General features: G+C 36.9%; 1 protein-coding gene across 1 annotated transcript; it reads left to right on the top strand.

Annotated features, from left to right (window-relative positions):
* Nucleotides 1-9857: 9857 nt before the first annotated feature.
* Nucleotides 9858-14446, top strand: LOC149846219 (uncharacterized protein OsI_027940-like). The gene is made up of 6 exons (XM_089996260.1): nt 9858-9954; nt 13048-13234; nt 13336-13492; nt 13572-13606; nt 13702-13765; nt 14182-14446. Exons 1-6 carry the CDS (start codon nt 9950-9952, stop codon nt 14271-14273), a joined length of 540 nt encoding a protein of 179 aa, XP_089852386.1. The 5' UTR covers nt 9858-9949; the 3' UTR covers nt 14274-14446.
* The last annotated feature ends 2334 nt before the right edge of the window (nt 14447-16780 follow it).

Raw genomic sequence — 16780 nt, forward strand, 5'->3', positions numbered from 1 at the left:
AAATTATATTTATAATCTCTTGGTAAAATGCAAATGACTGAGTCCAAGCCTATGGTAATGCCAGTTGCTCCTAATGTGACTTTGTCAAAATTTAGTGGTGATCTTATGTAGGACGCTACTCAATACAAAGTGTTGTTGGGGCTCTCCAATACTTCACTTACTGTTAACAAAGCATGTCAATTCATGCATGAGCCTACACAGGACCATTGGAATCATGTTAAAAGAATTTTGCGGTACTTGAAAGGGACCATTAATTTTGGTCCCTAATTTATAAAATCCAATTCTTTGGAGTTATGTGAGACCCTCCTTAAAATTACACAAAAAATTGAGCTATTTTTTTCTTTTAAATAGAGCATACAATGGAAAATAAATTATTTATTTCTTTTTTAATATTTTCTTAACTCTTTTTGCAAATGTTTTCTAGCACTAAGGAAGAACAAACATTTTTACAAAATTTTTTATTTCATTCATGTATTCATCACTGATTACAAAATTCAGGCGGTGAACTAACATTGAGTTTCATAAAATTACATTCAATTATATTTCTAATAAAATCTCAAAATACAAAGCACTCCCAAGAAGAGAAGAGTTCATGATCTAGTTCCAAAAACACTCTAGTTATGCACATTTGTTACCGTCAAGCCACAAGCCTCAGTAGGTAACATGAGTAGGGGTAAAATATTCATGGTTTCCTAAAAAAAAACATGAGTAGGGGTGAGACAAACCACAAGTCTCAGTAGGTAACACAACCACCCACTATGCAATAGCGAACATGGATAGGTCACCAAGCCAAATTGGACTCCAACTAAGTCCATGGCTAATAATGAGTCTCAAACCTCGACTCTCTACGCGATTTGACTCGACAAGACCTCTAATCACTCAAACAACTGAACATAACCTAAATGCATGCATGTAAAATTTTCTTTTCTTTTGTTTAGATTTATCTGTTGCTCTCTACCGATGCACATTACAATTTTTCTTAGTTCTCACTTTCATTATTAACCTAAATGTGTGCATGCAAAATTTTCATTTCTTTTATTTAGATTTATCTGTTTCTCTCTACCAATGCACATTACAATTTTTCTTAGTTTGCACTTTCATTATTATCTTCACGAGGGCACCACTGCCTCAGGTTGCTATAGGCTTGCCGGTCTACGTGGGGGTGTGCATTCATGAGTGATTTAATATTTTACTTTAAACCCCACAAGAACATGATTCGCCAGCACCAAGAAAAAGAAATCCTTCGTCAAGGAGTTTCTTGCCTTAGAGAAAAGTCGTAGTGCACTACCGCTAGCGTACGTAGCTGAACCTCCACAAAAAAGAGCCCTTGTCTCCTAAGCCACCGTGGTCGGGGACTGGTCCACCCTAGTGACCAAAGTGAGGCCCACAAAAGTGATACGTCACCGCTAGCTGAGAAGGAGTCCATCGGCAACTCAACACAATCCCATAAGGTTGGTACAAGTTCACTGTCAAGGCAAGTAAAGAGTCACTAAAGGTGATAAGTTACCCCATCTTTTAGGGTGTAACCAAAATATGTGTATCTTGTTTATTTTAATTTCTGATTTATTATTAAATTCTTAATTTCTCAAAGTACCCTTTAAGCACTCATGGCCTTGCCAAACAAGACACATGAGAATTCATTTTCTCAAAATATGGTAATTATCTCATTGCACTTTAAATGAGCTGTTACTATGTCTAACTAGTAAACTATCACTTGAGAAAATCATTTCTCAAGGTCCACACCTAGAAAAATAAAAAAATTTAAGGATATTCGTAAGTCCAAAATTTACGAATTTCAAACCTCATACACGACCCCCAGAGCCTATGTATAAGTTAAATGTTCTTTCTTCCTTATTTTATACTTTTTTTTAGGTTTAATTCATTGTTCAATGCTTTAAAAAAACTAAAAATATAGTTTTTAGTTTTCTATCTTTTTTTAAAATTTTTTCCTTTCTCTTATTTTTTTTTAAAAGCCCTAAGGGTTGATTGCATGCTCATCACTAGATTTACTTATTTGCATCTAGATAGATTGTTCAAAGCATACCCAATTTTTTTTAAGCTAACTATTTTTAGTTATCATTATTATTATATACACATAAGTATATATATTTTTATACACATGAACAATATGGGAATCCAAGCATGCAGAAATATTAATTCCAAGTGCAAACATGACAGAATTATTCACTCATGGCAAAAATTTGTTTTCATCCACATGTATGACACAAAAGCAAGAATTCTCTTCTTTTTTTTTAATAACTATGTCCGACCGTACAGTCTTGCCATATTTTGACTTAGCAGCCCACCTATTCTACAAGTGGGGTCAACACAAAAAATTGTAGAAAATTTTGTTACCATTATATCGAGCTAAAATTTAGAATTTTTTGACCACTAGTTGTGGAGTTATGGCTCAGACCAAAAAACTACTTGTGGGCTTAAGTTTTGTCCTACTTGGGACAGACTAGTTAGAGACAGTCCCGAACGAGGCTTAACTTGATTGTTTCTGTCGATGTACAAAACATAAAACATAAAAGTTGTAGATATAGTTGTTAGCTGTCCAAAAAAATAAAAATAAAAATTTTCCAAGTGCCGACGACCCAAAGACGGACTAAACAGTGGGCTGGACTGATACAGACCTGGACAGTCACCTGTGTGCCTGTCCTCTCTGTTCCAGAAAGTGTTTGACAGAGATAATACCCAATTTTGGAAAATGGTAAAACACAAAAGTTTTAGATAAAATTGTTATCCATTCAACGCAACAAAAATCAAAATTTTCTGAGTTTGAAAGACTCGGATACAGACTGAATAGTGGGTTGGACTAACACAACCCTGGATAGTCACCCGAGTGGCTGTCCTCCCAGTTCTGACATATTTTTGATAGCGAGAACACAAAAATTTTGAAAATTATAAAATACAAAAATTATCGATGTGTTCAATATATTTTTAATGAGCTAAAATACAAAATTTTTGGACTACTAACCAAAGAGTTATTACTAAAATACTGATGGTGGATTTTTTCTTAGACAAGATTCAGTCACCCGAGTGATTGTCCTTACTGTTCTGGGACATTTTTTACTATGGTAATGCTAGAATTTGGAAAAAGGTAAAACACAAGGATTATCAGGGTATTTGACAACTTTTCAACGAGCCAAAACATGATTTTTTTATTATTTTAGACCAAGAAGCTATGACCAAAATAATGATGGTGATTTTCCTTAGATAGGATTCAGTCACCCGAGTGACTATCCTTATTGTTGCAGGATGTTTTATATAGGGACAATGCTAAAATTTGGAAAAGTGCAAAACACAAAATTCACCAAGCTATTTGATGACTTTTCAATGAGCTAAAACATGAAAATTTTCAATTTTGGACCAAGGAGCTATAACCAAAATACTGACAATGATTTTTCTTAGACAAGATTCAGTCACTCGAGTGATTGTCCTTATTGTTCAGGGATGTTTTCGATAGGGACAATGATAGAATTTAGAAAAATGCAAAACACAAAATTCATCGAGGTATTCAATATCTTTTCAACGAGCTAAAACATGATTTTTTTTCGGACCTAGGAGATATGACCAAAATACTGAAAGTGATTTTCCTTAAGATTTAGTCGCCCGAGTGACTGTCCTTACTATTTTGGGATGTTTTCGATAGAGACAATGCTAGAATTTGAAAAAATGCAAAACACAAAATTCATTAGGGTGTTAGATAGCTTTTCAAAGAGCCAAAACATGATTTTTTTATTTATTTTGGACTAAAGAGCTATGACCAAAACACTGACAATGATTTTCCTTAGATAGGTTTCAGTCACCTGAGTGACTGTCTTTACTGTTCTAGGATGTTTTTGATAGGGACAACACCAAAATTAGAAAATTGCAAAACGCAAAATTCGTTGGGGTGTTCGATATATTTTCAATGAGCTAAAACACAAAAATGTTTGACTTTGGACCAAAGAGTTATGACCAAAACACATCAAATCATAGCCACAAAAAAAAATGATCCAACCCAACCCAAACGCGCTATCACATGCCACTAACGCAAAGTGGTGGTCGTGTACCTACCTTTGTTCACAAAATTCAACCGGCACAATTCCTCGATGCTGCTAGACACACCTTATAGTGTGACTCCTTGGCGGTTCTTCTCAAAATCGTCCCAAACAAAAACACAACAAAAAAAAAACCTAGGAAAAAAATCAGAACATGATCTCATAAAAAAGAGATAATGCAAGAAAAAAATGGAGATGGGAGAGCAGACCTACCTGGCGTCGACTTGGCCTTCTCCCCTAGGCTGAGTGCTATCTAAAAACTCCACAAAAATTGGTTTTTAGCTGGTTGAACTCCTTAGCTACACCAACAAGTTCGATTACTTGAAGAGTGGCGTCACTCCAAAGATCTGAAAACTCCAAATGCTTTAATGCCCAAAATCATGAGTGTATAAGGAGAGAAAGTGAGTGAGAGAGAGAGAGAGAGAGAGAGAGAGAGAGAGAGAGAGAGAGAGAGAGAGAAAAGAATGAGAAGGAGAGTGAGGGAGGGCTGGATGTCCCCCCTCCTCTCCTCCTTCTCTTTAAGGCAAAAACGCCCCCCTCCCTCCCCCCCTTTTAATCATTTACTCTTTGACTCTTTTTTCTTATTTTTTTTATTAATATTTTTTTTGAATCCATTAAATGGATTGAATGGGTGGCACAACCTCTACTCCCAAATGAGAGTAGTAGCTTGTTGTTGTTAATGTATGCAGGCCAAGCTTTGCATGCATTGACTCTAGAAAAAGGTAGAATTTGCTATTCTTTTTTTTTAATATTTTATCTTTAATTTTTTAATAGCTATAGGGGTCAACAAAGGGGTTTCAAAGCATTCAAGTGGGCTTATGATGAGCCCACTTCATAAGTTAGGGACTGACAATGCATGCAAACCTAGCTCTATATGCATTAGCCAAAGAAGAGGTGGTTTTGAATGCTTCTTCTCTCTTTTAAACCATACTTTATACTTTTCAAAACTCCTCAATCTAAAAAATAATTTCAAAAATCCTACCTTGGTCAAAGCCTAGTTAAAGTGCATGAAACCAATATGGGTCTCATGAAGTTGATTTCGCTGGTCAACCAAGGTTGGGACGACTGTCCCTCGAGGTAAAAAATACCCCTACAAGGCTCCAAATTTACTTGAATTATGTTTGAAACTTGCCAAGGGTGTTTCAAAGTCAATTTAAGTTCGATTTCAACAAAATAAATATCAAAATTCATCAAAATTTTATTGTGAATCTATTCCCGGTCTCGAAAATGTTGTTTGCAAGCCGAAAATGTTTGAATTTATTTTGGAAAGGAAAACTCCCCAAAATTAGGGTTTTTACAAGTTATGTGCTTACTCTAATGCAGATTGGGTGGGGTGCCTTGATGATTGAAAATCCACTAGTGAATACCTAACTTGCCTTGGGCCCAACATCATCTCTTGGAGCATAAGTAAGCAGCATACTATTGTCGGATCGAGCACTAAAGTTGAATACAAGGCTTTGGCAAGAGTAGTGTCTGAATTGATGTGGTTAAAAAATATTTTCTCTAAGTTAGGAATTCGCCAAACTGATTCTCCCATGCCATGGTGTGACAATTTAGGAGCCACTTATTTTTCTGGCAATGTGTTTCATGACATAACTAAGCACATTAAAATAGACTTCCATTTTATCAGAGAGAAAGTTGCCAAGCAAGAAATTCTTGTCAAGTTCATCCCCTCTGAAGAGCAACCTGCTAATATATTTACTAAGGCTATTGCAGGACCCAGTTCTATAAGTTAAGAGACAAGCTCAGTTCTATAAGTTAAGAGACAAGCTCAATTTCCATGAGCTGAAGCTTGGCTTGAGGGAGCATGTTAAGAAAAGTATGGTCGTTGAAGAGTAAGGTGTGGAGCTGGCCTTGAGGGGGAGTGTTAAAGAAAGAGCTGATCCCAGATAGGTATATAACAATGTTGTGATGCTAGAAATAAATTTTGGACAAGGCAACAATGTATGTGGCAATGCTGATCCCAGAATAGTATTTGAGATTGATGTGGTGCTGGAAAGAATATCTGACAAGGCAATAATGAAGATAAGAATCCTCACCAAGATGGCACGTTGAATGTAGAAAGGCATAAGGAGAAGGAAACTATAATCAAAGAAAAAAGAAGTGTTACCTTATCTTATAAAAAAACAAACAAATTCATATCTGTCTCAATTTTGTAAGAGTTGGTAACAAGACGTACCTTCCTTAACAAAAGTCATGTAGATTGAAAGACTCTTATGGCCTGTATGTATAGCATCACAAAAAGGTCATGTAAGGTGTAGGTGAAAAGAAAAGAAAAGAAAAGAAAAGAAGAAGAAAGGTTCTTTGATTGATGTAGGCACCTTGAGCTGAACCACGTAAATTCAATTTTGTTTATGTGAGAAAGTATTGTGTGTTTGAGTTCTATTTTTTTTCAATCACCTTGTGTTGGGACGTTGCAAGTTCAAACCCCAAATGGTATGGTTGTATAACTGGTAGGGGTCTGTCTAACCCCGGCTTTTTCTGTCAAAAAAAAAAAAAACTAGGAGGTAACCCTAAGGATGGCTTCGGCATCCAAGGTTGTGGACCAACCATACACCCTGATTGGTAAGTGAAATGCTTTAGCTGTTTACTCTTTGGTTGGGCAGTAAGTGTCAGAGAAAGGCAATACTTATCTTAAAACCAGCATTCTTAAGACTTGAACATTTTTGTGCCTTCAGTGTCTGGCATCTTAGATGATTGGTGCCAGATGAAGTGCATAATTAGTGTAATAGTTTTGATTTATCTAAACTCTGAAAGGCAAGAGTAGATGGATGTTGTATAGTTGTCCACCTCTTGCATGATCTTCCGAATATGTCCAAGGAAAAATGAAACGGCTATGCATTTCAATTTACAACGCAAGGTTGTTATCTTGGAAGAAAGATAACAAAGGGTACATCAATATTGCATCTCAAGAAAACAACAAGAGTGAAGCTCCTAGCAAAAAAAAACCATACTGATGCAATCCCTTTAACCAGTCTCAACATGCTGTTCAATATCAACTTCCCATTCTTTTTTATGCCTCTCCCTATAGTTCAATTGCAACCAATCTCAGTTGATATAATAATAATAATAAGAAATGACAGAAATTTCCTCAAAGAATAATTCTTGGCATTTGAAACACCAAAAAGCCAACATGAACTAAGTTACCCTCAAATGCCATTGCTTCTATGCTTTTTAAATGAATCTTAAGCAGGAGCAGAAATTCATTGCTAGAACCATGAGGCAACAATTAAGGGGGGAAATATAACATTATTTTCTATTCAATTACCTTTCTTGTAAGATCATGGAAGATCAGCCAGGGCGAGCTCAAAAGCATAAAATGCTCATAGGCTAAGCAGAAACAGTGACACTAAATAAGGTTTTAGTCAAATTGCATATTTGAGATTCATATTTACAGTAGTAGAGTGACATAAAGGGCAACAATGAAATGTCATATGAATGCAGCAATTATAAACTTTTCATAAATGGGGGTGTACTATCCAATGGTGGCTACCAACTTCATCTGAAACACTATAAGATCACTTGTGAGTTCAAAGAGTAATGCTACGGTGCTCCAGGAGCACCTACTAGAAATATAGTTGTAGGTTGCATTTTTTCAATCAGACCTTATAGATGTACTTAACACAGTTTATGCGGAATCATGTTTTTTGGGTATCAAAATAGGTTTTTCTAAGTCATGAAATTTTGGTACATTGTCAGCCATTGATTTTTGTAGATCTTAAAAAACCTACATGTATGCATAAGCACATGATCCAAAGCTTGTTTCTCACTAAATAACGATTGTAGATCATATCCATAAGGTAAGGTCTGATCAATGAAAGAAGCACTCAAATTTTGAAAATTTGAAACTTCTATTAGGTGGAAGTAGGTGCTATGGGAGAACCCCATCGTTACTAATATTTAAATTCATCGACATGCAACAACTACGACACATTGTCTGCCTAAATGTGGTTAACTCTTAAACTGTCAAATTTAGCCTTTCTTTTTTCTACCTTATATGTATATAGCCATTTGATATAGGGATGGCAGGGGATCGGGTGGGGGGGACAAGGTCTCCACCCTTACTCTGTCTCAAAATTTTTTCTCCTATCCCTGCTTTCATCCCCTCACAGGTTTTGATTTTAACCTTCATCCACTGTCCAAACAAGGTGAGGTGGGGTGGCTGGAGCTCCATTTTCCCAGTCCTTTTGCCGTTAGAAAAAGAAGACGAGAGAAATGGAAGCTCGTGCCACTCGTTAGAGAAAGGAGAAGGAGAGAAGAGAGATTTGAAAGAGTTTTATGTTAGGGTTAGAAATATATATATAAAAGTTAAAATAAGAAGGTAGGCGTTGCACCCATTGAAAATAAGATAAGAGAGAATCGTTTACGGTGGTTTGGACATATTCGGCGAAGGCCTAATGATGCTCCAGTTAGAAGGATGGAGAAATGGGAAAATATATTAGTTAAAAGAGGTCCGGGTAGGCCTAGGAAGACATGGATGGAGGTGATAAGAAAGGATATGAATGCTTTGAACCTCACCGAGGACATGGCATTGGATAAAAATGATTGGAGGAGAAGGATTCATGTGGAAGACCCAGAATGATTTTCTTTTTTGGTTCATATCGCCGACCCCAATTGTTTTGGGATGAAGGCGTAGTTGTTGTTGTATATATAAGATTTTATAATATATATAAAGGTATAATAATAATTTCCTTAACGGGGATCGGGGATGAGGCAAAGTAGGGCGAGAGCAAGAGTAAGTCCATTCCCGCCTCCATCACTGCATGGATTTGATTTAAACCTCCATTTCATGTCCTCCATCCCCGGTCCAGGCAAGGCGTGTCCATGTTTCCTCCCGATCCACTGCCATCCCTAATTTGATATGCGTTAAAAAACAAATAATACGTGGTTGAATGCAATAAGCTAAATGATGGACCATTTTCTTGTAAAAAGTTGATAAGCTACCCTACTTAATTATTGTATTCACTTGCATCTTTTGATTTTAGCTTGATTAAGCTGCAAACCAGCCTATTAGCTCATTAACTAGGCATAATGCTCTTTGTGTGTTCTACTCATTGTGGCATTTTAAGTTTTACTGATTCAGTGCCTTTAACTGGTGGGCTCTGCAAGGGCTTGGGTGTTGGTGACCCCATTCAGGGTTAACTTCATAGTGGGGGAGGGTGGGGCGATACCAGACCCGGTTCTGGACAAGGGTTCATTGTCATAAAAAAAAAATGCATTGATGCATCAAGGGAGATAACATTTGAATAAGGTTTTTTCAAGGAAAAAAACACAATTTTACAAGTCATTTGATACATTATGGGTTCCTTACTAAAAAAAAAGCTTCCAAAAACCTGTCTAAATATAGCAATTGGATGATCCAAGTACCGATTCCGACTAAATAAATGATGTACACTCATCCATAAAGTTGATTCATGAAAAGAAAAAGATGTTATTTTTTTCTGCAGCAGAGCTGCATGCTTCTCAAGATGAACACCACACCTATCTCGAGAAATGTCAAGATGGATGGCTGTCAGGCAGCACGGCGATTCGCTTGTATCTCATTAATGAATTTAACCTAGTTGGATTCGGGATTCATAGTCTAATGAGAAAAAGTAATACTGAATCCAATTAGGTATTGAGATGTGTTTTATATCTAACCGGGTCAGATTCATTTCAGATTTGGGTCTACACCGAATCCGATCAAGACGGTATCTGCTTTACCAAATCCGATTATCCTACCAAAATCCGATCCGTTAACCTATCGGAATTAACCGATTCCCGTGACCACGACCCGATTCTTCAGAGCCCTTCTTTTACTAAAACCTCTTCGGTCGAGAGAGAGAGAGAGAGAGAGAGAGAGAGAGAGAGAGAGATTTCTAGGGTTTTTGGCTCCACACTTTTAGGCGTTTCTCTTCTCGAACATGAGGTGAGTTTCTTCACTAATTTCTCCCTTTTCTTGCGATTTTGTGAACATTGCTTGTCTTTCTTGGGATATCCCTTTCGATGCATCCGCCTTCTGTCTTTCACTTGATGATCGAATGCTGTTGATTTCTAGTTATAGAAATGGCGAAGAATCGATCCGTTTTGGTTCCCCATTGATGTTTTTCGTTTCCTTTCTGGGTTCCGATTGAGTTGAATATGCTTTTGGTTGGAATCGGTTTACAAGGTCATCGCAATGTAGCGCGTCTGCTAGGGTTCGTATCATTTCGTGGTCATTCCCATTTAGATTGTGGGTTTTAGTGAGATATTTGTAAGGTTCGTTTCATCTCTTGGTTGGTCGGTTCGATTCTTGCTCCTCGATTTATGATGCCGTGCTCGCAATGCCTCTATCTTTTCATTCTTTACGATTCCATCGTCGGGTTCGTAACGGGGATGCGTTGTTTCTGTGGTGACGATTCGGGGGGCTTCTTTGGTGGTTGTGTTGTTTCGGCGATAGCTGCTAAACACATTGATGTTATTCTGTTCTCGAACACGACTGGTTGCTAGACTGAATAGATCCAAGTGTCGAACTTGCTTAGAGTATACGGCCTGTAGCGATCTGTTTTTTGTTTGATATGATGAAAATTGTAATGCTGTTTCAATCCATTAACTATGATAAATGTGCAAGTAGCAAATATAGTGTGGTTCTGTACAATTCATTCGACACCACACACTAAAGATTGTATTTGAAAAGGAATGGGCTGTGTGTGAATGGATGATTATTTGGATTCTTTGGAGTTGGCTGTACTGCAGGAGTGAATTTTCCTTTTGTGAGGGAATTGCATGGATTATGCAAACCATGCTTAGGCAATAATTTGATTACAATCGTCCTTTTTTTTTGCCGGAGCAGAAGTTCAGTATCATGTCTTAACTAACTCCCGGAGGCCTAAGTCACAGGGATACGACATTTTTGCTGAAGAACCCTTACCGAAGGAATACCGCTCCAGATACGATTTTGACCGTATCCCACCACTGCAGACCAAAAAGAAAAAAACTGTCGTCCTAAACTTATATGCTTTAGAATGCTTTAATAAATTATATATATATATATATATATATATATATATATATATATATATATTAACTGTATCCCTGAATCCTACTTTTTGAAAATTGCCATTCTTGTACCCATGCTGTATCCCATTTCTGTATCCGTATCTATGTGACATAACCGGAGAGTGATTATAGTAGGGTGTTTTTTCTCTCTCTTTCTTTTTTTCAGTGCAGAGTGATCTACTTTATAGTGACTATTGGAAAAATCCTCATCTGTACAATGTACTAGTACTGTAAAGGTTTTGCTGCTTTGTCAAAAAGGCCTGGTTTACTGTTAACCACGCATATTTTTTCCTTTTCTGGTACTGGATTTTGCATGATCAAGATTGAAGGCCTCGTTATTATTCTTTTTTGATGTCCTAGTTCGTGAGAATGAGTTATGAAGAACTTGATAATGATATAAAAAATGGACTCTTGATTTCATAATCTTCTGTCCATGTGAATTATGAATGATTTTGGTAGAAATGTACAGAATGACTATCTTGCTAGATTCTTGGTATATATGGTAAAAATTGTAACTGTAGTAGGTATCAATATTTTATATACAACTGATACTGTGTTCCCATATTCAAGAAATGTTGACTACTTGCTTTTGCTTACTTTTTTGAATTATGACTTATTCTGGACATGTGGCTAAGAAGACCAGGGGGGTAGTCAATGGTAGCTACAGGATAATGAATAAAGATTTGTTTGAAGCTTACTTCTTGTGGTGGATGCTGGTGGTGATTTTCTGTATTGAGAACTTTTATGTGTCTTGTCAATATCAGACACAAGTTACTCTCTCAGATTATTATGGCCGAGTCAGGTTGAAGATTATGCATTTTATGTATTACAAACCACTGTCACCGATATTGGCAATATTTTGAAAATATTGCAAGAAATACCAATATTTTAATGTAGCTGATATTAAAGGAAATATCTCGTGATATTTTCAAAATATCGCCAGAAGACAAAATATTGCCATATTTTAGGGAAAAACTCTTTTTTTTTTTAATTTTGAGTTTGCATTTCGTATGTTTTGGTTTCTTTTTTATTTTAAAACCTTTAAAAAAAATTTTTTTTGGAAGAAAAATAATGCAAAACTTATTATTTTCTTAGCTTTTTTGTTGTTATTTATTTATTTTTTCAATTTTTTAAGCTCCGGAGATATTCCCGAGATTTATCAACTTTTGAAAATCTCTCTGAGAAATACCCTTGCCGAGAAATTACCTTTAACGATACAGGTGACTGTTACAAACCATGTTCAATCATGCAAACAATGATCTCAAGAGCTGGCTACTGTCTGTACAAAAAATAATGCTGAAATCAGTAGGGATGCTACAGAGGTGGTGGCTGACCAAAGGATGGAAACAACAGTTAGAATGGACAGGGGTAACCATCCAAGTGTCTATCATGTACATGGTTGGACAACGTGGACTTGTGTTTAGCTCAAAATTTCTCAGGCTTCGTCTACGATTTTCTTTATGAACAATGGTAATAAGATAAGAGCATCTGGGGCTACTGTATTGATGTCTTGTGTGTTTCAGTTTTTTTTGTTTTGAGTTGTAGCATTCACAGTAAGGTTCCATTCTAATTTTATGGATGGTCTCTTCTGTTCTCTGTTCAAACTTCAATTTCTTTCTTTTCTTGACCAAATTGCCAAATGGAACTTCTCGCATCCTACAGGGGAACCTTTCTTTTTTTAAATAATTGTGACAAGTGGTATGCAGCATAGTTTCTTTTCTTATGGGAGGTGCCAATTTATACTTTATGGTGAATTGATGATTCATTGGCAAACTAGTACACAAAGCTTATTCCAGAAAGAAATAAGTTGCTTTTACTATGCTTACGGAATTGTTGTTGATTCTGTTTGGATTGCCAGATTGTCATCAATTATTAAAATGTGTGTCTTTAACCAATCACTAATCCAAGATTTAATTCTTTGTGCTTCTTTTGCTATATTTGTTGCTAGTGCAACTAACCCTTTTTGAACTTTGAAACTCTGTAGCCGCCATCCCGAGGTGAAGTGGGCACAGAGGGTAGACAATGTTTATATCACAATATTATTACCTGATGCAAAAAATGTGAAGGTCAATCTTGAACCTGATGGCGTTTTAAATTTCTCTGCAACTGCTAGAGCAGATAACAACCCATTCGAATTGAAGTTGGATCTCCATGATAAAGTGAATGTGGAGGTATATGCATGGACTGTGGAATGGACTGTAGTAAGGGTTGCTGGTAAATTATTTTAGCTTGTTACTCATCACACTCTTTCTTTCATGCTCTGATGTTTCAGGAGAGCAAAATAAATGTTGGTGTTAGGAGCATCTTTTGTGTGGTACAAAAAGCAGAAGAAGGATGGTGGAATAAACTATTGCGAGGTGATGATAAAGCACCCCATTACCTAAAGGTGGATTGGGACAAATGGGTTGATAAAGATGATGATGAAATTGGTCTGTGATTCTTACCTTCTCTCATCCTTTATGATTTGTGTGTGTGTGGTCATTGCTAAGATATGTGGTCTTTGAACAGGAAATGACATGGACTTGGGAGGGATGGATTTCTCGGTATGAGATTATGAATACTAAAGGAATGATTTGTACTCGCTGGAAATTTATATTTTGGATGTTTCTGAATTTTTTGCCTGCTCACACTTGTGCAGAAACTTGGTGGTATGGAAGGCTTGGATGATGGCATGGGCGACCTTGATGACAGTGATGACGAAGGTATTTTAGTTTGTTCTTTTTTATCCAGACGATCTTGAACCCTGTCCTTTTATGTGCGGAGATATACCCACATGAATTGCCTCAAAGGTGGTGTGATTAAGCAAGATAAAACCTTGCATTCTGCCTCCATTGTGGCAATAAACCATGTTTTGTTCATTGGCAAAGACATTTTATGAACTATTTCATGTGGCTTTTCCTTTGAAATATTGAATGATGGATGTGATGGATGCTGTTTGGTGACATGAACTATTAGTCGGTCTGTTTACTAGTGTGCATGTGTACATGTAGCCATCTAGCTAGCTGTGCTTGCTTGCTCTCTCAGTTGCCGGAGTTGATATGGAAGTTTTATGTGGAAGCTTTTGAGTAGAGAAGTGGCTCATATTCTGTCTTGGTGTTTTCTTTCGTGTTATCTGTAGGTCAAGAAGCCGAAAAGACAGAAGTTGCTGACAAAGAAGTTGAAAAGGCAGAACCATCTGCTGCTGAAAAAGAACAAGCTCCAAGCGGTTGAAAGAGAGAATTATTAGTGGATTAACGGATTGTTGGTATTAAAAACACCGGGGCATTGCCATGGAGGTGATGCGGATATGTTGTATTCTTTTGGTTGGTAAACTGTCCACAAGAGAAGGCATACTTACGGTGCTTGGTTATTCAAGTATTTTTCAGCACCTGGTTATTTTTCTGCTAGTTTTATCTTGCTTCCCCCCATCTCCGTTCTGTCTTTGCTGCTGCTTTAGGCTCTCTTGGCTTTCTTGTAGTTGCGTATGGATCTGATTATGTTAAGGTAGTGTCTTTCTGCATTTTTCTTGTTCTCCTCTTTTTTTGTCACAAGGATTTTCAATTCGGAAATATGTGGTATCCGTTCTAATTTCATATCCCTCTCACTTCACTCATATCCAATACGATCAATTGGTATGCAGTTTTTTCTTTACATTTTTTTGCCATAAAAATGTTCTAAAATTAACCTAGTTTTCCTTTTTCTTTCTCTCAAAAACAAGATGCTTGGTAAATCTTTTAGACCTTCCTAAACTATTAAGTGTTATAAAAGGTTAGTTGTTACCTTTAATACTTTTCCCATAACTTATTTTAAGAAGAATCGTTTTATTTTAGACGTATATATATTTTCATATATTTATTAGTCTTATTAGTTTTTATATTAACATAAATTTTACCAATCTAGAGCTCAGCCATATGGACGGCCCCGCTTAACATTCTAGTAGTCATTGAGTGAGAGCAAGCAAGCACGTCATTATTTTGAAATCCCATATTTTGTTGTCAAGGTAACTCCTTAGAATCCATCAAGACAAATATACCTGGAATGGGTGTTTGAATTTGTATATTTGGCAGTTCTCGTGTCAAAAATATCAGCCTTCACCGGGGTGGTATCCCAACTGTTAAGCGGGGTCCTGTGTCATGCTGAAGGCCATGATCGAATCTCTCTGCCACATGGAGCTGCTGTTGTTTTGGTAGGGGTCTGCCTAACCCCAGCTAAGCTTTCCACAAAAAAAAAATACCAGCCTTAAAATATATCAAAACATTTTTAGAAGTTGATATGATACTAAAGGCGTAATATATTTTAAATTATTCAGGTATCAAACTCTTGATGTCCTCAACTTAAATGCCTAAAGCTGACCTACATAACCAGGTACATGGGGCCTTCATGGGTGCATGTTAAGTAGGGGTGTCAACATGGTCGGGTTTGGTTCAGGCCCAGGTAGAACCAAACTTGCCCCAATTTTTGGGTATGCTATCAGGTTCGGACCCAGGTCTAATCAGACCCACCATAAGAGAAACCATACCCGGACCTGATAAGAACTACATGAACCAGACCTGGGCCATACCCAGTAGAATCATATTTTTTTATCATTATTACATTGAAAATTTGAGGGTCTTAATCGAAACTAGGGTCGGGTCTGGGTCTGAAAAAAAAATCACAAACTATACCTGGGTCCATCAATCAGACCTTCGGGTCAGGATCCAGTCTTAATCGGGTCTTCTTATTTATCACCATACCCAGACCCTATAGGGTTTGATTCAGGTCGGGTCTGGGTAAACCCAACCTGCTGACACCCCTAATGTTAAGCCAATTATTATTGAGCCGTCCATCAATCAATATCTTCACTAGATGCAATTCCCATCGTTTGCCAGTGAGACGTAGAGATGTAAATGGGTTGGACCCGGGTCAGACCTAATCATTATTGAACACTGGACTGACTAACCGGGTTCTTTCTAATCGGATTCCGGTTTGGATTCAAAGTCAAAGTCGGATGTGGATGTAAAATTGCTGCAACCAAATATCCGACTGACCCACGGGTCGGATATTTCTCACTGCTGATGTTCATAGGTACAAATGAGAAATATCAGTTTCTTTGGAAAAGAAAACCACGATATTCACAGTTTCCTTATAGATGATAAAATCTCTAGTAAGATCATGATAAATTAATAATATCTTTTTTTATGAGAATTACACCAGCTTGGCTACCCATGAGGAAAAAAAAGATGCACCAGGATTATTGGATAGAAATGAATGGAGGAGAAGGATTCATGTGGAAGACCCAGAATGATTTTCTTTGTTGGTTCATATCGCCGACCCCAATTGTTTTGGGATGAAGGCGTAGTTGTTGTTGTTGTTGTTATATAAGACGGGCAAATAAATAGTGCTTAAAGAAAGTATCATAGACTTTTTACTTGTATCTGTTAACTTTAATTTTTTATTTATTTAATTTTTGGATAATTTTCAAATAAAATAAAAAATTTCAAAATCTCGAAATATCTAGGATCAATGTACTACTTGTAACAGTTCAGATATTAATTGATGGAAAAAGGTCAAGCTACGCGTTAATGCATTTAAAAATGAACCCAAGGCATGAATAAACAGCAGATGAATGAAAGCAAGAGAAAAATTCGGGTCTTAATATTAGGGGTGTCAACGGTCGGGTTTGGTTCGGACTCAGGTGGAACCAGACTTGGACCCGGTTTTGGGTATGGTATCAGGTCCGGACACGGGTCTAATCGGGT

The sequence above is a fragment of the Nuphar pumila genome, chromosome 2 (genome assembly GCF_984573655.1).
Source record: "Nuphar pumila chromosome 2, dmNupPumi1.hap1.1, whole genome shotgun sequence".
Lineage (NCBI taxonomy): Eukaryota > Viridiplantae > Streptophyta > Magnoliopsida > Nymphaeales > Nymphaeaceae > Nuphar > Nuphar pumila.

Bases quoted from the DNA above. Each gene is read 5' to 3' on its own strand.
- LOC149846219 (XM_089996260.1), top strand. The intron at 13,493-13,571 runs GTCTGTGATTCT...GTCTTTGAACAG, and splicing joins TAAAGATGATGATGAAATTG to GAAATGACATGGACTTGGGA. The intron at 13,766-14,181 runs GTATTTTAGTTT...TGTTATCTGTAG, and splicing joins TGATGACAGTGATGACGAAG to GTCAAGAAGCCGAAAAGACA.